We start from the raw sequence: 21,654 nt of genomic DNA on the forward strand, positions 1-21,654 counted from the left end.
CAAAAATGCAGAGGAACTGGAACTCTCCTACAATGCTCATGAGAATATAAAATGGTCCAACCACATTGGAAAAGTTGGGCAGTTTCTGAAAAAGTTAAATGTAGACCTATTACATGATTCAGCCATTCCACTGCTTTGTTAGGTATTTGCCTAAGAGAAACAAAAGTATACGTCCATACAAAGACTTGTACATGAATATTCACAAAAGTTTTCTTTGTTTTACAAGCCCAAAAGTGGAAACATCAACAGGTGATGGGATAAACAAACTATGATATATCCATGAATACTACTCAGCAATAAAAGGAAATGCTCTACTAATTCATGCAACAATATTGAAGAATATCACAATAATTACACTGTCTGAAAGAGGCCAAACAATAAAAGGGTTCATACTGATTATTCCATTTATACAAAACTCTAGGAAATGAATCAGATCAGTGGTTCCCTGAGGATGGGTGGAGTGGGTGTGGGGAGTTGGGAGAAGAGCAAGAAGGAAGTTTTACAAAGATGCAGAGGACTCACAGGTTTCCATGCTATTCCCAAGCACACTAGGCACACTCCTATCTCAGGACGTTGTCATTTGCTGCTCCTTTCCATGGAACATTCTTCCCATTAACCACATGACTCATTCCCTCGCCTCTTTCAGCTCTCTGATGAAGTGCCCCCTCCTCAGAGTTTCCCTGACCACACTATATGACACAGCACACTCACCAGCCCCAGCACCCCATGCAGTCAGACTCTCTCCTCCAGACTCTGCTTTTTCTTCTTCGTACTTTATTATTTTATATAAGCCTCTTAGCGCTGATACATTAAATATATTTGTCCGTATCTCCCCCAACTAGATAGTAAGAATTATGAGACCACGGACTTTGTTTCATTCACTGTTCTGTCTCCACTGCCTAAAATGTTGCCTGGCATTTAGAAGGTGCTCACTAAATGCATGTTGAGTGAATGGACCCACCTTAAGAGGTGGCTACATTATTATTGTCTATTTCTTGATGGAGGTTAAGTCACTTGTCTAAAGCCATATAACCAATAATTTAAGAACCTGGGCTTCAAAGCCAGGTCACTTTGACCCCAAAATCCAAGTTCTGAGCAGTGATGCTACTTTGTCTCAGAGTCTGAGAGGTCACACTCACACACACAAACATAATTGTAAAACAATGCAGTCAGTGACTACCTGTGGGAAAAGAAATCAATTCACTCCTCCTGGAGGACAATCTGACAGTAGCCAACATTGGAAACTAACAGTCTTTCTTCAGGAGTTTGTTTTAATTGAATAATCAGACATGAGGGGAGAATGTCACATATACAAGATGTTTAACACACAATTATTTATAATAGCAAAGAATTGGGAAGAACAACAAAGTCCCCACAAGGGAGTGATCGAAGTAGAGTGGAAATGAAGTGGAGTCAGGATGTGACAGAAGATGATGCCTGATGTGATCAATTTTTCTCAAAGGAGCAGGAGGCAGGGCCATTTATGTAACACATGGTGGTGCAGATAAGGGTCAAGCAGAGAGGGGTCTTGAGAGTGCGGAAGGTTTGAAAGGGCTGTTGTGGGCAATGGGAGTAAAGCTCATCAGGGAGAAGCAGAAAGATTGAGAGATGGCATTGGTGGCCTGGCCGAAGATGAAGACCATGAAAGTGGTGACATCCTGCACAGGCATGTCATTTTTGTTGTAGGATTCTAGGTTCATAAGAAGAAAGGGGATGGAGATTCTAGCATGGATCTACGCTGGGCTGGAGTTGTGCCGAGCATATGTGAGGGAATAAAAAGTGCTGGAGTGAGCGACTGAAATAATCTACCATGTGATACAAGCTGGGAAGAGAAGAAGAGAGGCTGGGAAAAGGTTGGTAGGCCAGAAGAAAAAGGCTGGTAGGCCACGAAGGCCGACACCTTCATGGTAGGGCAGGAGCAATGTATAAGGAACATGCCTGAGGTCAGAGAGTTGGCAATTCATGTGTATGAGATTAGAAGTGAAGCAATTCCAGCTGTCATCATCTAGGAATTTATCCTGTGAATAACTGAAGAGAAGTGTCTAGATTGGGAAAGTTCAGAAACTGTGAGTGAAAAGTGCTAGTTTGGTCACTGATAAAGGCACTGAAGCCTTTGAGGATAACGACTGAAGCTTGAGTGGAGACAAAATGGTTAATGGGGTGCCAAGCTGTGGAAAACAATGGACTCGATGATACCTACTTTATGCCAGTCATTTTACATAGATCTTTTGCTTTTATCTTCATAACAATCAGTGGTATAGATAAGATTTGGAGAGTTCAAGGTCAATGTCCAAGTTTTGAGGAGTCCATTTGGCTTGCGGATGCTGGCTAGAGAATACAATTATCAGTGAAGGGTCTGATTTTGAACCTATTGCGTTAAAGCTGTTGGCTGAATATCTAGATGGAGAAGTCTACAGGCATTTAGAGATGTGGGACTAAGTCTTGGCAAAAAGGCTGCAGTTGAAGATATAGATTGCTGTGTTAGAAGCATTGTGTTGATAACTGAGACCAGGGTGTAGCCTGAAAATAGAATGGAACAGAGTGAAATGGAAAAGACGAGCACTTTGGCACGTGCTCAGAGGTGGACAGTGGGGACCTAAGAGGAGCCAGAAATTTAAAAAATGTAGGCATCATATTTTGGTAGGTTGGAAAAGTGGCCATAGGTTTTCAGCTCCTGCCTTCAAGAGGTAAGGCCTATTTCCCCACCCCTGAAATGTGGGCTGGCATTTTGACTTACTTTGACTACTACAATGTGGCGAGTGATGTGCAAGTTCTAAACCTAGGCCTCAAGAGACCCTGCAGCTTCTGCTCTCTCACTGGACTCCCTTCCACCACCATGTGTGCAAACCTGAGTGAGCCTGCTGCAAGAGGAGAAGGCATATAGGGAGAGGGCCCAGCTGCTCTAGGCTTCCCAGCCAGAGCACCAGATATGTGAGCAAGCCCAACCCAGAAAAGCTGAGCCTGGCCCAGACCACAAAACTGCCCAGCTAAGCCCAGCCCAAACTGCTGATCCACAGAATATTGTGCTAACTCAAACAGTTGTTTTTTCTGTTGTTGTTTTGTTTTTGTTTGTGTGTTTTGTGTGTGTGGTTTGTTTTTGAGACAGTGTCTCGCTCTGTTGGCCAGTCTGGAATACAGTGGCATGATCTCTACTACACTCACTGCAACCTCCGCCTCTCGGGTTCCACCAATTCTCCTGCCTCAGCCTCCCAAGTAGCTGGGATTACAGGCGTGTGCCACCACAACCGGCTAAGTTTTGTATTTTTAGTAGAGACGGGGTTTCACCATGTTGGCCAGGCTGGTTTCGAACTCCTGACTTAAGGTAATCTGCCCACTTCAGGCTCCCAAAGTGCTGGGATTACAGGTGTGAGCCACTACGCCCGGCCAAAACAGTTGTTATTTTAAGTCACTAAGTTTAGGAGTGACTTGTTAACATGGCAATAGATAACTGATACACACATGGCCCAGAAGCAAGGGGGACAACAGCTTACATAAACACATGGAGGAGAGGTCAATTTGGATGAGGACTTGAAGGAGAGGTGTTTTCCAGGTTCAAAGATGTGAGGGGGGCAGAAACCAGAGAACAGTGCTGGAAAGTGAAAGTTAACTATTAACAATGATTCCTTGTAGAGTCAGGATGGGGATGAGGGCAGCAGAACACAGATTTTCACTTTTAATACGGTGTACCCAACGTATGTGTTGCTTGTGTAATGGTTTTAACAGCTTGATTATTTTGTAATTGTTTGAATAATTCAATTTTTATGTCTTAAAAAAAAGTACTGATTAGGAAATAGAGGAAGTGGTATGAATGAGTGGTTTTGGAGTGTAGCCAAACCAGCTGCATCACAATCACCTGGGAAGTTTTAAACAAACATTGAGCCCAGGGTTCTACCCCCGGATATTCTGATTCAGTTAGTTTGGACAAGGGCCAGGTGAGTTGTTTTCTTCACACAGCTCCCCAGGTATTGAGATTATCAGAGTGAGAAGAAAAGAGTACTGAAGACAGAAACCCAGAAAATGTCTTTATGTAGGGGTCTGAAAGCAGAAAAATAATTTTCTTTTCTTTCTTTCTTTTTTTTTTTTTTTTTTGAGACAGTCTCGCTCTGTCGCCCAGGCTGGAGTGCAGTGGCGAGATCTCGTCTCACTGCAAGCTCCACCTCCTGGGTTCACGCCATTCTCCTGCCTCAGCCTCCCCAGTAGCTGGGACTACAGGTGTCTGCCACCACACCCAGATAACTTTTTTGTATTTTTAGTAGAGACGGGGTTTCACCGTGTTAGCCAGGATGGTCTCGATCTCCTGTCCTCGTGATCTGCCTGTCTCAGCCTCCCAAAGTGCTGGGATTACAGGCGTGAGCCACTGCATCCAGCCAAGATTTTCAAACTAAGCTTCTATGGAAGACTAGAGTTCCAGAAACGTTTACAATATGCATTAATAAAACAGCAATTTATACCACTTATTGCAAGATTACTAAGTCCCAGGCAATATGATAAGCCCTTTATATTTATTACGTCATTTATTTATTTTTATTTTTGAGTCAGAGTCTAGCTCTGTCGTCCAGGCACAACTTTGGCTCACTGCAACCTCCAGCTCCTGGGCTCAAGCGATCCTTCTGCCTCAGCCTCCCAAGTAGCTGGGATTACAGGTGTGCACCTCCATGCCTGGCTAATGGTTTTTTTTGTATTTTTAGTACACATGGGTTTCACCATGTTGGCCAGGCTGGTCTCAAACTCCTGATCTCAAGCAATCTGCCCATCTTGGCTTCCCAAACTACTAGGATTACAGGCATGAGCCACTGCGCCAGGCCTATTACCTCATTTAATACTCATAACACTTCCCCAAGAAACTGTGGCCCAGGGAGAAATAATTTGTCCAAAGTTAGCTAGGCAGAGTCAGGATTTGAACGCAGGTTATCTAATTCCAAAGTCTTTCTGCTTTTATATGTTTGCTTTTGCAGGGAAAACTTGTTTACTATATGGAATTAGCTCAACTTTAAGTTTTTCTCCCATGTATGTATTAGACCTTTGGAATATGCCACTGTTTTTTGTTTGTTTTTTGTTTTTGTTTTTGTTTTTTGAGACGGAGCTGGAGTGCAGTGGGGCGATCTCGGTTGACTGCAAGCTCTGCCTCCCAGGTTCACGCCATTCTCCTGCCTCAGCCTTCCGAGTAGCTGGGACTACAGGCGCCCACAACCGCGCCCGGCTAATTTTTCGTATTTTTAGTAGAGATGGGGTTTCACCGTGGTCTCCATCTCCTGACCTCATGATCCACCCGCTTCGGCCTCCCAAAGTGCTGGGATTACAGGCGTGAGCGACCGCACCCGGCCCGCTTATTTCTAACAGAATCTAAACTGTGAGCTCATCTCCGGGAGGAAATTTTGTCTTTTTATCGCCTTATTTCCAGGGCCCAGGATATAGTTCGCACTCCATACATGTTTGTTGAATAAATGAATGAATGTGTGGATTTGGGATCTGAACCAAAATGTGTAGGTTTTGTTATTTTAAGTTTAATATTCCAGCAATGTTAGAGTTCTTCTCCGTGGAGAGCACCACTTTTCAAAAAGGGAGGTGCACTGGACTCATGAGGTGGACAGGAGATTTGCTGGGGCTGTGCAAGGAAGGGTTGATGAAGAAACAGAATTAACCAATTCAGACGATATATTTCCCCAAAGAAGGCAATGAAAGGAGAAAAAAACAGACGTGGATCAGTTGGGCCCATCTCGAGGAAGGAGACAAGACAAACCTTAATAAGTTTACAGGCTGAAGAGAGATCACCAGTAAAGAGGTGAAGGTGCAGATGGAGGAGACAGATGGGATTAATACGGGGCGAGACTCAGGGAAGGTGAGGAGGGGTCCTAGGGGAACTAGCCTTAGGCAGAAGGGACACCTGTTCCTCTGAATCTAGGCAAACAAGGGCTGTCAAAGTTGCGGGGAGGTTTTTGGCAGAGTGAAGGGAAGGAGAGCACAGGAACAGGACGTCATGGAGATGAGAGCAGCCCAGTAAATGAAATTTCTCTTCCAGCCCTCACCATCTAGGGTCATGGGTCAGGAAATTTAACTCCAGAATTCTGCAGATCGATATGCGGTACTAAACTTAAAAACAAAGAAAAAAACTACTATCTACTATCATCATGGTTTTATTTTAAATGGAGGGGTGGCATTTAACACACCAACAAAAGGTAGAACGGGCATAACCTAGGAATAAATCTACTCGGCTTTATGACCAACTCACTCCGTTCTTATTTTTTTCATTTCGCCAGGGAGGATGACTCCTTCCTCCAGGACGAGTGCGTGGGGAGCGCAGCTCCAAACCTCCCACGCCGGCAGCCGCTCGCCATTCCCGTGGGGCGGGCGCTGAGCCTGGCAACACGAGGGCGCCGCTCCTGCGCCCCGACAGCCGGCCGGGGCTGCCATCTCGCCCAGCGGAACAGGCAGCGGCTCGCGTGTACCGGGCAGCCAGCGGGGCACTCCGCCCGGGGCCAGCCTCGGTCCCTGCGGAGGGCCAGCCGGACGTAAACCCCGGCGGCCGCATCCCAGAGCCGAAGGCGCCCCTCCTCGCCCCGCCCGCCAGAGGCCCACCCCGGCCCCTGCCCCGTCCCTCCCGGCGCCCCCTTCAGCGCCCTTTCTCGGGGTCCCCCGGCGGAGCGACCCTGGCGGGGCAGCCGGGGTGGGGGCAGAGGTGACAGCTCTCTAGTCCCAGTGGCTGCGTGCCCTCCTCCGACAGCTCTGTCCCGTGGGTGTGGGGACACTACCCTCGTCTGAGCTCCGCTGCACGTACCCGAGGCTCTGGGTCCCGGATGCCCGAGGGTTCGGGTGCCCCAGCCCACCCTGCGAGTCGGGCGCTCGCGCCGGTCCTCGCCCCCGGAGGCCCGCTTCTCCCGCAGGAGAGCGAAGGTCAGCAGGCGCTCACGCAGGGCCACCCTTCGGGCGCCCTACCTGTCATAGCTCCAGCGGCTGTAGGACAGGGTACGGTGGCTGCTGACTCCCTCCATCGCCGCCTCTGGCTCCGCTTGGGACTCCGCGGGCGGCCGCGGCGGCAGCGGCGGAGGCGCTGGGCTCCGGGCTGGCTAGCTAGCTGCGGGCCGGGCCGGGGCGCGGGCGGAGGACTGTACCATTCGCCCCCCGGGGGGTGACCCCCCCCCGGCTCTGCCAATGGCGGGGACGCGCGACTGCGGGGACCCGGGCCCGTGAGGCCCCCTCCCCCACGCTCGGGTCCCGCGGGGGCGCGGCTGCGGCAGCCTGGGCTGCTTATTTATTTATTTCCGAGGTGTGCTCCGCGTCGCCATGACAACCGCTCCTTCTTTTCCGGCGTCACTAGGGCACCGCTTCTTTCAAACCTTCACGGGACAAGGTTTGCTAAGAGGCTGCTCCGGCTCCTGCTAGGTTGGGAGTCCCGGATCTGCTCTCGCCACTCGGGGCCGTTCTGCAGAGGCGCCCTCCTTTCCGGTGTGGGAGTCTTCAGCCGGTCTCCACAATCAAGTTCCCCCCTTCTCAGGAATGGAAATAGCCATCCCCCAGTTTCCTAGATTCTCGCCGTCTCCCCGCCCCTTCTTCCCCAGGGTGGAAGTCTTGAAACCACCGTCCCCTCCTCTCTTCAAACTGCCTCCCTCCTTGCTGAGAATGGAAATCCAGTACTCCCTCCCTCTCTCATGGGTGGATTCCCTCCTCGGCCCTGCTATCTGGTCTATTACGGCCCTCTTGGGTTCCGAAGACCAAGCTCTGTAAACACTCCCATTTCTAGGCCACCTCGTTCTGTTTATGTCCCTTTGTGCTTTCTCTTCATTACTACTGAAAATCCTTTGTGAAACGTCCGGGTGTCTTGGCTCAGCCGGGGGAGAGTTTGTCTGACAGTGACCCAGGGAAGGCTATGGCGAGAAGGCACGCCTGGGTGGGGCGGGGTGGGGCAGGGAGAGCCAGCTCGCACCTTTTTGTCTGCCAGGGGCCCCTAGTCCCTTCCCTTCCCCCACCTTAGGCTGATGGCTTTAGGGATTTACAGGTATAATCTCCTTGCAGAGGTCACAAGAGCCTAAGAAGGACCTTTCGGGCAGTTGCTGTGGGGTGGCTGGCTAACTTCACGCCAGGGTCAGGGTCGGGGTGAAGGTGCCGACGTTCCCAGGAGATTGGAGTGCGAGGAGGGGAAGGTAGGATTTGCGCTACACTAATCCAAGGATCCTGACAACTCCTGTGAACTAGAGTTAACCCTATGGGTTACAGAGGTTGCAACTGGCAGTGCACCTGTTGCATCCAGCCCGCAATCACAGGGGAAAAAAATACTTTTCATTGAATAAATTGACAACACTTAAAAATTGGGAGATTTAATAGAGCTAGCTTTTTATCCTCTCTTGAAAACTAAGAATGTCTGCCAGTGCTGGGCCTGTCTTCAGCATGGCAGGCATAGAGCGCAGAAGTGGCTGTCCTCTGCACCGGGAGCAGGGAATATGTTGTTCTATAAGCCTCTACCCCTAACCGGCCAGCTTTTCTCACTTACATGCCTTATAGCTTTTATGTTTGCCACTTCTGTGCAATACGGCCATATCTATAACCACTAAAGTACTCAACTTGTTCATGGAGCTACTCAAATGCATCATTAACCAATATTTACCAAGGGCCAGTTACTGAGCAAAATGCTTTATGTACCAGGTAGACACTGTTACTGTCTCTTGTGGAGTTTACAGACTGGTGGGCAAGGACTGACTCCCCCAAAAAGCCAGTATTCCTGAACCACATCTTGATGGTGAGGCTCTTGGTACACCCATGACCTCAGCAGTAGTGGATTGGAACTCCAGAATCAACTTACTGCAACTGTGTGAAGCCTTATTTCATTGTTTAGGGGTAGGGGTCAGAGGTAAGCTTCCCCCTCTGGAGAATGTGTGGGAGTTTTCGGGGTCTCCCACAGAAACTGCAGGACCAGAGGCTACTGCTCCTGACCCATATGTCATAAAACAAGTCCTAAGGATGTCCCTTCTCCAAAGGACTGGCTCCCCCACCCCAACCCATGCTGGCTCAGAACCAGCAGTCACAGAGGCCTCCTGAGGCTGACATTTAGGCACTGGCTGCCAGTCCCCTGCAGCCTGCCTTGGTGAGACCACAGTAGCTACAAGAGCCAGTAAACCTGCTACTGTCTCTTATAGCCTCCGCTTCCAAATCCTGATACCCTCTAGAAGTACAAACAAGAAGTCCAAGGCCAGGTGTCCTGAACCAAGGCTGAAAGCTGTAGAGAAGCTACACCCCAGACATCCTTAGGAGAACTCTGGGCTAGGCAGATGGAAGAGCCCAACAAAGCTATAGAGGTAGGACCTTTTGACCCTTATCAATGACAGGAACGGTGCGTCAGCAATCTGTAGGGGGAGGATGTGTGGCACTGTTAAAGCATGGCCACAAAATCTTTGCCATTCCTCTCGTTAAGAAGCAAGATCTGTGTTACCTCCCCTTTAATCTGGATGCTCTGTAACTTCTGAGGTTAAGTAATGAAAGGCCCTTCAACATCCCCTGTTCACTGGACCCCTGAGCTAACATGTTAGAAGTCTGACTACTGTGATGCTGCCATGCTGTGAGAAAGCCCAAGCTACAAGGAAAGGTCATATGTGGGTGCTTCAATTGACAGTCCCAGCTGAGGCCAGCCTTCAAGTCCCCACAGCCAGACACCAGATATAGGACTGAAGAAGCCTTCAGATGATTACAGCCCCTAGCCCTTTAAGTCATCCCCAACTGCTTGAGCCTTCCAGCTGAGCCCTAGACATCACAAAGGACAGACAGCTCATCCTCGCTCTGCCCTGACCTGACCCAGAGAATCTGAACACTATGAAACGGTTGTTGTTTTACACCATAGATAACCAGGCAGGCCGAATTCATCTCAGAGGAACTGGTACTTTTTCCTTGAAAGCTGACTCATGGCCCTTTGGTTATGACAGGAAGGGTCCCAGTTCATCTGCAGAGAAGAGCTGCAACAAGGAAACTGGATTGCTCTGCACAGAGGAGCAACAGGAATTCAGGAGTTATCTTCTTGTAGCTAAATGATGAGTGGTAGGGGTAAGATTGGAACTGGGAGAAGAGAGGATACAGGAGAAAAGCTTGAGTAAGAAGAAGATGAAATGGTAGAAAGCTAGACTCTAAGAAGGAAAGGTGAGAAATTCTGAGGGTAGGAATGGCCAAGGAACTCGAGGAATGGGGATGTCTAATGTTCTATTTTAAGTTGGTTCCTGCTCCTTGGTGCTGCTCTATTACCTCCAAACTTTCAGAAAAAGTCTGGTGTGTATATACCACCACCTCCTATGAATGGTGCTTAGGGTATGCAGAAGGTGGGGCACTGTCCACAGTGGGACACTTTGTGGGATAAAGTGGAGTAGGAGGATGGCAACCCTGGCAGCTTGTTGGAGACTGAGAAGTTAGGAGCAGGAATGCACATGCAGAGGAGACCAGGAGGGCAGGCCCCTTCCCAAGAATCCCTGGGCATGTCAGTGAGCATACTAGACTTCCCCAGATGAACAGAGACAAGCTAGAGATAGTCTATCTGGATTTTAAAGGAAAGTGTAACCTCAGAAGGCTGGAAGCTTCAGATGTGAAGATGTGAGGCCAGTGGTCCTGGAATTAGGGGTCTGGCTACTCTTCAGTAAGCAAACAAGCAATGAAGAAACCCAAAACCAGGACCTAGGACCAAGGACCCACCATGGCAAAATGAGGAAAAGGGACCTGGGAGTCTATGTCCTCAGAGAATGAAACCTGGAAGGAAAAATCCCTTGTTGCAGCAGAGATGGAAAGTTATAAAGAGAAACCACTTCCCAGGCTAAAACATGGTCCATTATCTCCACAGTAAAACTCTGGGGGAAAAAAAATTCTGCTAGCTAGAACGAATGTGCTCCTAAAACCCACCCTTTCCTCTTAGTTTCCATCCCCACTGCCACCACCATGTTTTACCCCAAGGAGCAATGGTTTCCCTTTAATATTCTGTGTTTAACATTCCCTTTAGCATAATCCCTGTGTTCCTCTAGTGCAGCTAGGAAGGGCTAGCTTCATTAATTTTAGAGGAAAGATTCAGGAAAATAAAGAGAGTTGTCACATGAAATGTATAAATGCAGGGCCCGGGACCCTGCACCATTCCACTGGCCATCTGCAGATATCTATACTCTGATTCCAAAATGTGGACTTACTACAGGATTTCTTTCCTAGATATCCTGACAATGCCCAAAGTCAAGAGGTGAAGAAGCTCATTTCTATTCTGAGAGACAAGCTTCATATCCAGATGACTAGCACCTTGAATGGCCTCACCAATTGATGGTCCATCCCTACTCTCACACTCACAGAGGGTGGCTTCATCTTCAGAAGCCCATCTGAATAACCACATTGCAATCTAATCACTCCTGCTATGGACTGAATGTTTGTGTCTCCTCCAGATTAGTATGTTGAAAACTAAATCCCAAAGTGATGGTATTAGGAGGTGGGGCCTTTGGGAGGTGATTAGGTCATGAGGGTGGAAATGGGATTAGCCCCCTTTATAAAAGAGGCCTGAGAAGTGAGGCCTTCCACCAAGTGAGGATACAGTGAGAAGACCAACATCTATGAACTAGGAAGCAGACCTTCACCAGGCACTGAATGGTGCTGGCACCTTGATCTTGGACTGCCTAGTCTCCACACTGTGAGAAGTAAATTTCTGGTTTTTTGTTTTTGTTGTTATTGTTGTTGAGACAGAGTCTCGCTCTTCTCACCCAGGCTGGAGTGCAATGGCGCAATCTCAGTTCACTGCAACCTCTGCCTCCCAGGTTCCAGCAATTCTCCTGCCTCAATCTCCTGAGTAGCTGGGATTACAGGCACCTGCCACCATGCCTGGCTAATTTTTGTATTGTTAGTAGAGACAGGGTTTCACCATGTTGGCCAGGCTGGTCTCGAACTCCTGAGCTCAGGTGATCCGCTTGCCTGGGCCTCCAAAGTGCTTTGTAAGTTGAAATTCTACTATATCTATTTATAGTTGCATGGCTGTATGCTGCAATCTGTATAATCGTAAGAGCTTTTAATTTGATGTATCAATTACTAAGAACTTTTAAACAGTTAAATCTGAAAATAGATGGGCAGTTAATTCAAGTAAGTATTAAGAGAGAGTTACTCAGGTAACTTTAGAAAGAAAATCACGCCGGGCGCGGTGGCTCAAGCCTGTAATCCCAGCACTTTGGGAGGCCGAGATGGGCGGATCACGAGGTCAGGAGATCGAGACCATCCTGGCTAACACGGTGAAACCCCGTCTCTACTAAAAAAATACAAAAAGCTAGCCGGGCGAGGTGGCGGGCGCCTGTAGTCCCAGCTACACAGGAGGCTGAGGCAGGAGAATGGCGTAAACCCGGGAGGCGGAGCTTGCAGTGAGCTGAGATCCGGCCACTGCGCTCCAGCCCTGGCGACAGAGCAAGAGTTCGTCTCAAAAAAAAAAAAAAAAAAAAAAGAAAGAAAATCACATTCTTTCTGAAGCCACAAATATTTATAATGATGTAAATAATAAAAGGCAGCATATAGGAAGAGCTGGGGCAATAGAAGCCCCAGGGAAGTCTGTGGGGGTCCTGCAGGTGCTCTGCTTCCAGCATGGAGCCAGAGGTGGGCCAGTCAACAAACGCTAATGGTCCTAAAGGCAGGGCCCTCACAGCCTTTCATTTCCTTAGCTTGGTGTCAGAAAATGCCATAGAAAGTTCAGGGCTGCCCATGAGGCTGATTAAAGGGATAAGAGGACAGGTGGACCCAAATGGGCTTCAATGTTTGGGTGAGGAAGATGCAAAGTACATGAGCCAGGTGAGTAGAGAGATGACTCCGGGATGGCAAACATGAGTAGAGGTAACGGCATGCCAATGAGGACCAGGTGAGACAAGGTAGTTCTATGGAGAAGATGATCAGGGATCAGATACTTTCCTTTCTCTAGGTAGCAGGATGACACAGAAATCCTTCTTTATCAGCAGTTTAGGAAATGGAGAGTCGGGGGTCCCCCAAACCATCCCTAGATTTGATGATTCACTAGGAGGACTCACAGGGTTCAGCACAGAGTTGTATTTATGACTGTAATTTATTATGGTGAAAGGATTCTGTGTCAGTGTCTCCAAGATCCAGCTCAGTCTCCGTGATTCACTAGAATAACTCACAGGTCTCAGAGATGGCTGTTATACTCACCATTATCTCTTATTACAGTGAAAGGATACAAAGTAAAGTCAGCAAAGAAGAAAGGCTTTGGGGCAAAGCCAGGAGAAACCACAAGCTTCCAGGTGAACCCTCCCAGTGGAGTTGCATGAGGACTCACTTCATTCACCCAGCAACAGTGTGTGACAACACATGGTGGTGTTGCCAGTTGGAGAAGCTCACCCAAGCCTTGGTGTCCAAAGCTCTTAATGAGGAGTCAGTCATGAAGACATGCAAAGCCTGTGTAACTGGCCTCAGCTGCCCCAATAACTCCTTCTCCCCCTACCCCCAGAGCAAAACTAAGAGTTCATCATAAGTCATTTTATTAGGGTAAACTTACCTGGTCAAACTGATACAGCCTCTCCCAAGGACCCAGGCATACAAAAACACTCATCAGTCAGAATATTCCAAGGGCCCCCAAAACTCAAGCACCTGCACCTCTTCTCTGCCTTCACACAGCTGGAACCAATTTTCTCACCTTTAAAAAGAGCCATAGGTACCTAGGATCTACCTCCACGCTGGGATGGCCCTTGCCTAAGCCTGACAGTGCAGGAGCGAGAGAGTGAGGCATTTTTGCCTTGCGTGTAGACAACGTTGAGGTGTAGCTTGTACTCCAGAGTTTCCTTGTAGGATGGTGTTGACTCTAACCTCTATGAGACTTTGCCTGAAATCACTCTCTTGCTTGACTTCCTTTTTTTTCTTGTCCTCCTACACCCACTCCTTTACTTGTCTCCCTAGCAGCATTTCAGTGATGTGCTGACACTGGCCAGTTCCAAGAGTTGATTGTTAGCAACTCTTCCCAACTCCATGTTCAGAGATATCCTGTTGGTAGCTTTAAAGTGGTCATGGTGGAAGTACTCACTATAGAGTATTTGTGGAAATTGTTGAATGCTTGATTTATTTGTCAAGCTTATTTATTTTCTTTCCATAGAGCCAGTTGTTACTCATTTACTATCACACCATTGGGCATTTTCTTAATAAATCACTTGAATATGAATGTTTGTTTCAGTGTCTACTTCTGCAAACCCAACGTAAGAAAGAAACTACCTTGGCAGTTGTTTGAGAGTCAGGAGGCTCAGAGACGTAGGTTGAAATATATTTATTATATGAGGCCAGATGTTATACTATTTATTTAAGTTATAAGTGGACTAAGGCAAGAAAGGCATCTTCAGTGGGATTGAAGCTGAGGTGCTGGCTGCCCCGACTCTTGGGTTTGATGACCTGAAAGTCCAATAGTGCCGGAGGTATCTGTGTTAGATAACAGCCCTGTGCTGAGTCTCTGGAAAGTCACGTGGACCTTTTAGGTTTGGAGCTGGACTCTGCCTTCTGCAGCAGAGAACTACTCGTATTTCCAAAGAGAGAGCTTATAGTATGCTTGTGGGCCCTAAGAGAGCTGGAATACCTGATGTGGGACATCAAGACACTGTGTGACTAGATCTGCCCGTAGGAATCTGGGACACCAGTCATAAATTCACCCAGGCATGAACTGGGCGTTTTATATTTACCAGTTCACCAGTCAGAAACTAGCAATTCATAGTATGATGACAATGACTTGGTGTTGGATACAGACAGGTGCAAAAGGCACAAGTAAACTACATGAAGACACAATTCAAACTCTGTCATCTACCCCTGTTGCTCCAACCTCCTTCCTGTGGGAGTGTCCCATATCACCACTGCTGTAGGAGGAAAAAATCTGAGCTTGATGTACGCAGGAGTTGGCTGGATACGGTGGTGTGAAACAAAAATGAATTCCAGCTGTACTACACACCCACTCAGGAGAGGTTCTTAAGCTGAGTGGAGAGGGAATTCCTCCTAGGGGGAAGACTTGGGCAGTACACTTGGTCATCCACTTTGCATGTAGGGAGGCATGGCCTGAGGCAAGAGTACACATGGACTTCTAGGCACTGGAGAGCAACTCACTTGGGAGGTCACAGGCCTGGGTGAAGCGAGACTGGAATATTGGAGAAGGAAGTATAGGGGAGATGCATGTGGATGGACTAATGGGAGTGGGACTAGACTGTGCAGAGCTTTATGCCTCCTGTCAATGCCCATCAGAGAGCATCTGCTGTGCAGGGGGCACTCAATGAGCAGGTAGGAAGAAGGATTTGTCTGGTGAATATCAGTCAGTTTCAATTCTCAACCAACTAAAAGCTTGGGCCCATGATTGCAGCAGGAACAAGGCAGAGATGAAAGCCCAACCACAGGGACTCCCTCTCACCAAGGCTTATTTACCTGCCACTGCTGCTGAATGCAGCAGAGAGACTGGATCCTGATTATGGTGCCATTCCTTGATGGGACTGCCCTAGCACTTGGTGATAAGTTAATGACATCAGATTCCTTCCACCCTGAGCGCGCAGCAGTTTGTTCTTATTGACAAAGAAAAGATGGACACCTTTTCTGATTTATCTTCATTTCTTGTTGTGCTTCACCAGTGGTTTATAGAGTGTCTAATTTATCAGCATGGGATCCTGCATAATAAACTCTCAGCTCAAGTGTCTATTTTATGATAAAGGATCATGACAATGGTCTTGTAAAAAAAAAAAAAAGGGTCTTCTAATATATTGGATTACTTGTAAACAAGGGGTAGAAAGTGGGAGTGGCTTATTAAAGCCCAGGGAAGGAGCCAGCTTTGGGATGACACCCTGTGGATTGGGTCACTATACTCCAAGATGTAGTGTATGCACTAAACTGTCGGATGATACACAGTGCTGTGTTGGAACACACAGGGCCAGAGTAACCAACAGGTAGAAATAGTACTGGCCCCTTTCATCATCACCCCAGTCAGCTCTTTGGAGAAACTGTGTTTCCCATTTCTGCAGCAGGCTTCATTGCAACAGAGGTCCTGATTCTCAGGGGGCAATCTTCCACTGGTTAACATGAGAAGTTTTCCATTGACTCTATTGCTGGGTTGCTTTGGGCTCCTCCTGCCAGTGGACTATCAGATAAGAAAAGTTACTGTATTGGAGCTGGCAATCAACCCCCATTCTGAGAAGCTAAAGTGGCTGTTGCATAATGAGGCAGGGAGGATTAATCTGAAACTTGGGCGCTGGAGTGTCTCTTGGTGCCTTCATGCTGAGTGATAATGGTGCATAGCCAATCACAGCCAGCAAAGTAGGGTAGTGGCGAGACGGTCAAGGGCCCAGGCTCTCAGGAAGAGCAGTCCAGGCCAACTTTAGCGTTGCCCAGTCATGAAAGAAATCTGGAATTGGTGGGTTGGAGTGGGAGCGGGGAGATGATGAATATTAATTGTGGCTGAGGACCAGCTGCCACAGGGGGCTATAGTTTATTCCACTAATTCTACTCTTGAAAGTCCCTTTTCTTTTTCTAAGAGCTTGCATACTCATAAAGAGTCCACTTAAAGAGTCGGTGATAACGTGGACTTGCTAAGGGGGAGGAGCAGATCTGAGCAGTGTAAGGAGGGTACCCTCTCTAACACTGGGGGTGCCTCCTTGATTTCAGCACCATGGCGGCAGACAGCCCCGCACGCAGGGCTCACATCCACCTCAAGCTCTCCTAATTAGCGAGGGAAGGATGCAGACCTGCTGTTGTTGTAGCCTGTAAGTATGAGGAAGTTAGCCAGCCTCCTAGGAGAATTCTTCAGCCAGTGGGATAACTGGCTAAATGCCCCAGCCTTCCAGTCCCTCAGTGGGAGAATTCTGAGGGGTATGTCACATGGTTCCTTGGAGGTTCCTCAGCGGGACTGAGTCCCTGTTGCTGCAGAAATAACCAGCTTAATACCTTTGGTTGCATTAAGTTCTTCCCATCCTTGTCTCCATTTGCTTTTGCTTCTAAGATCATATTATGGGTTAGTTTTGTCCCCCTCAAAAGATATGTTGGAGTCCTGGCCGGGCGCAGTGGCTTGTGCCTGTAATCCCAGCACTTCGGGAGGCTGAAGCGGGCGGATCACCTGAGGTTGGGAGTTCGAGACCAGCCTGACCAACATGGAGAAACCCCATCCCTACTAAAAATACAAAAAAATTAGCTGGGCGTGGTGGCGCACGCCTGTAATCCCAGCTACTCGGGGGGGCTGAGCCAGGAGAATCGCTTGAACCCAGGAGGCAGAGGTTGTGGTGAGCTGAGATTGTGCCATTGCACTCCAGCCTGGGCAACAAGAGTAAAACTCCGTCTCAAAAAAATAAAAAAAATAAATAAAAAAATAAAATAAAAAAATAAAATATAAAGGCTTTGGGGGCAGTATCAAAGACCCTTCCTTGATCTCAGACTTCCAGCCTCCAAGACTGTGAAAAAATAGATTTCTGTTGTCTTACGCCACCAAGTTTATGATACAACAGCCCTCTCTTATTCATGGTTTTATCCATGATTTTGCTTTCTGCAGTTTCAGTTACATGCAGTACAGTACAGTAAGATATTTTGAGAAGCAGGGGAGAGAGAGAGGGAGAGAGACACTACATCCACATAACTTTTATTACAGTATATTGTTATAATTGTTCTGTTTTATATTAGTTGTTAATCTCTTACTGTGCCTAATTTATAAAGTAAACCTTATCATAGGTATGTATGTTTAGGAAAAAACACAGTATATATAGAGTTTGGTACCATCCATGGCTTCAGGTATCCACTGGAGGTCTTGAAATGCATCCCGCATGGATAAGGGTGAACTGTTGTACTTATTATGGTAACCATAGGGATCGAATGCAGATCACCTCACATGTAAACTATTTTACCCCAAGTCTTTGCCACATGTTCTGTTGTAAGGGGACCCAAACTATGTTTTCCCTCCAGCTGAATTTTTAGATCTAAATCTGGGGCTCCCATTCTCAGCTAACCATTACCTCTGTCTATCCCTTGCACTTTCAATCAACAAAACAATTTTACTGGGACCATTGGACAGGATCCTATCTTGTACCTCTCACTTCTCTAACCTCCAGAATTTGGCAAGAGTCCCTCACTTTCCTGTCCAGAATTCTAGTATCATGTGGAAAGTCCAGGTTCTCTTATAAGTATCACCCTTTCCCTGGAAGGAAAGCTCCAAGAACCTCATTTTGCTTGTCAGGTCCTGAGCTAGGGTTTCTTCTGGGCAACAGCAGCTCCAAAATTTCTGTATACAGGGTTTGTAGATTATAATCTGATTGGAAGGGGAGTGGGCCCTAGTAGATTTACTTGAAACTGTGTTATCAAACCACGTTTAGAAATATGTGTTTATTTGGAGTGATTTTGGCAGTGGGGATAGAGGAGGATGCTTTGGTTTCATCACTCTGTGGCTCAAAGGTGGCCAAGGGAAGCAGCTCCAAAAGCTTTGGTCATTTTTTTGGCATCATCCTGGCCTCTCCAAAGCAGAAGGTGCTTTGTTGGTCAGGCCCTCAGAAAACAGCTCAGGAACTAAGGGAATGCCACTGGCAACCTTTGGCCTTTAAGTGGTGTAAGGGTGTCCTCTAGTGGCCATGACTCAGAAAACCTCTGGCATAGAGCAATGCTCCTGAGACTGGTGGCCTGTTATCATGGTTGGGACCAACACTGTGGGACAGAGACCATTATAAAATTAATGACCATCATCATGGAACAGAAACATAAGCAAAGGGCAGGAAGACCCTAATGAGACAGAAAATACCTTCACAGAACTGACAGACAAGATGGATCAAACAAACTATCATGTGCCAAACATCTAATTCACAGCTTAGATCATTGCCATAGGCAACTGCTTGCCTTCTGGGAGACATTGCTGGTGATAAGGGGGACAAATGGAATTATGACAGCTCACAAGGATTTGCATTACTGAGTATGCATGGATTCCTAGACTTTCCAATGAGAAGCAAGTCAATGCTGGCAATTAGATTTATATATTAAACAACCTGGGTTCTCTTTGAATACGCCTGGAAATGTTGACTATAGCTAGTATGTGGGGAAAATGCTAATTTCTTCATCACATTTGCTCAGAAGCTGAAGTCATAGTTACAGGCTGCAACAAGTAAACTTTCAGTAAGAACTGATTCCTTGATGTTCTAAGGAGAGTGGAGTGAAGCTTGTTGGGGTTAAGTCTGGCTGTTGTTGGCAGCTCTGTGGGTGTTGGGAGGGGAAATGGCCTATCTGGGATGGGTGGGGCAGAACCAGACAAGACACCAATACCCTGCTGAAGCCCTTGTCTCATTACGCTGTCCTGTCTCAGGGCAGGGAAGACTCAGTTTACCTGTTCAATCCTTCTTGCCAGAGCAAAAATCCAGCAAGACTCCCGCACTTGCTTCCCTTCATGGGTCTACAGATCTCTGTGGACTCTCCTCACTCACGAGGGACAAAACTCTAAAATAATTCTGTCTCTTAGGATTCCAGCAGAGGTCAAGGCCTCACTTGCCTTCAAGCAGCTCACAGGATCAGGAGGGGCCATAGATTGTGGGTGGGAAAAAGGAACTGCAATCAGGTTCCCATGTCCCTAGAATCTCATTTACTCTTCAAAAGTTAATTTGATTGAGTTCATTTTCATGAAGGCTCTGGCTTGGACAATGGAGGAGTGGGGGAGGTTTACAGTTTGGGCCTTGGAGGGCAAAAAGTGGGATAATATTGTCTCTGGTCCCCTCTCAGTTTCCCATGCCCTCCGTCAGTAGTGTCTGAATCCTGTGGAAAGGGGGCATGCAGAGCCAAAGGTGTATTTTCATGATGGTCTCCTTCAAACCCAGAGGTTGAGCAGCACGACGTGGGCTTCTCAGGTCACAAAGTATGACACAGAACTGGGGAGAGAGATTGACCTAAAGAAGCAGAAACTCGGACATTTATGTCTGCACACAGTTGTTGACCATGGAGGATATCTATTAGCACAAAATCAGAAAGCACCCATGTGCCCAACACTAAAAGATCATTGAAGTAGATCATAGTTTACCCATATAATAGGAATCTATAAAACTATTTAAAATAAGGTTTTTGAAGATTTAATGACCTGGATAATATTCATTCTAAAATGTGTAGTTTAAAAAAAGACAAAATACAAAATTTGAAACGTTGTTTTAAAAAAAGTTGTTTGCAGAGAAAAGGGATTGGCAGAACATGTTAACAATAATGATCACTGAGGGCGAATTTGAATTATTTATATTTTCTTCTTTCTCTTTTTTCTATATTTTCCAATCCTTAAAAATAAATGTTACTCATAACAATAAAAATATCATTGTTCATAAAAGGATTGAGATTTTGTGAGATGGTTTGCCCTCCCTGTCTGGCCCTAACAGAGAGCACACCAAAGTCATTGTAAGGTCACACATATCCCTTGTCCCTTGCAGAGGTGGTGAGAATACAGTGCAGTCCCCCGGCAGGACCAATTTAGCAACAGGAACAGGGCGATCCCGTGCCCACCCTCTGCAGAGAGCAAAAAGACAGGCTTACTGTGTGTGCTTCACCCGATCCAGATGGAAGCACCGACCCTGGGATCGCTCCTGAGCTGCCGCTAAGAGGAAAGGGGCCTCAATCCCTCCCTCCTCCCACCATCTGGAGATAGACACAGCCTCCAAAACTGCCTGTTTCCCCTTTTTCTCTGCCTCCCCCCCAGTTACCATAAAGTGTATATTTATTCATTCAATGCTAACATAATATTTGGCAAATAAAAGCAGCCCAGTGAATGCTAAATGAATGAATGTTGCCTATGGAGCAAATGCTGTTAGTGTACCTGGGGTCAGTGGGCCAGCGAGATGCTTTAGGGACTCATTGCCACCTGAGATTAATCTGCTTGCTGGGTCAGGGAGCCCACAGAGACAGAGTCCTTACAGAGCCAGTATGAACAGAGAGTCAGTGTTCCTAGGGATGATGTGTTCCCTCGGGGTTGCCATGTTCCCTTCTCAGTGATCAATGTGCCCCTGAGGTTGGGGTTCCATGGGATCAGTGCATCCATGGGCTTGGTGTCAGGTTGTCCACTGGATAAGGATTTCCCTGAGGTAAAAACGCTCATGGTCTCAGTGTAAATTGAAGCCCATCCAGGAAGGTACAGGAACATACCATTTATGCCTATGAAGCTAATATTCTCTGTCAAAGGAACCGTCCACCAAGTTCATTGCCACTGGGTAACTGGTGCTGAACAGATTCTCAGGGGAAGAGAGAGTAAGTGAGAAATGGTGGGTTGGTGGGCCCATGGCTTAGTAGGGCAGGGTGGTTGGCATGGTATGTGGGACTGGTTGAAAGGATCAATTAATTTAGGTGGCTCTGGTGAGTGGAATGATGTGATATAATTTTAGGAATAAAATGGATTAGTAATTTGAGGGTTCTAGTCAGGAAAATGATTGGCCAGGGAGTTCTTGGGAAGTTGTTTGAAGGACTGGGTAGAAAGAGATTTGGGTAAAATTGTCGACAGCCTCAAAAAGGGAAATTACTGTGGTAGGGTGGACAGGCAGCTGGGGGCGGGGAACTTTGGAACAATACATTAGTTATAGGTGTTGTGGACTTGTTCTAATTTTCCATATACTGTGGAAATTCCACCTCAGCTGTAACTTCCTAACCGCTGTCAATGGTCACTGCTTCCACTTCCTGCTCAGCCTGTACTCCAGGTTGGGCAGGTGGTGGGACAGCCTGTCTCAGGAG

At 47.2% G+C, this 21,654-nt stretch overlaps 1 protein-coding gene across 2 annotated transcripts in view; it reads right to left on the reverse strand.

Annotated features, from left to right (window-relative positions):
• The window catches only part of TUB (TUB bipartite transcription factor), an 87,801-nt gene extending 80,721 nt beyond the window's left edge, over window positions 1-7,080 (reverse strand). For both annotated transcript variants that reach the window (XM_077964867.1, XM_002799651.4), the window contains exon 1: window positions 6,934-7,080. In XM_077964867.1, the coding sequence (XP_077820993.1) occupies window positions 6,934-6,989 (56 nt within the window). In that variant the 5' untranslated portion in view covers window positions 6,990-7,080. The remainder of the gene's footprint in view (window positions 1-6,933) is intronic.
• Window positions 7,081-21,654: the final 14,574 nt, after the last annotated feature.

Source organism: Macaca mulatta, chromosome 14 (genome assembly GCF_049350105.2).
Source record: "Macaca mulatta isolate MMU2019108-1 chromosome 14, T2T-MMU8v2.0, whole genome shotgun sequence".
In the NCBI taxonomy this organism is placed as follows: domain Eukaryota; kingdom Metazoa; phylum Chordata; class Mammalia; order Primates; family Cercopithecidae; genus Macaca; species Macaca mulatta.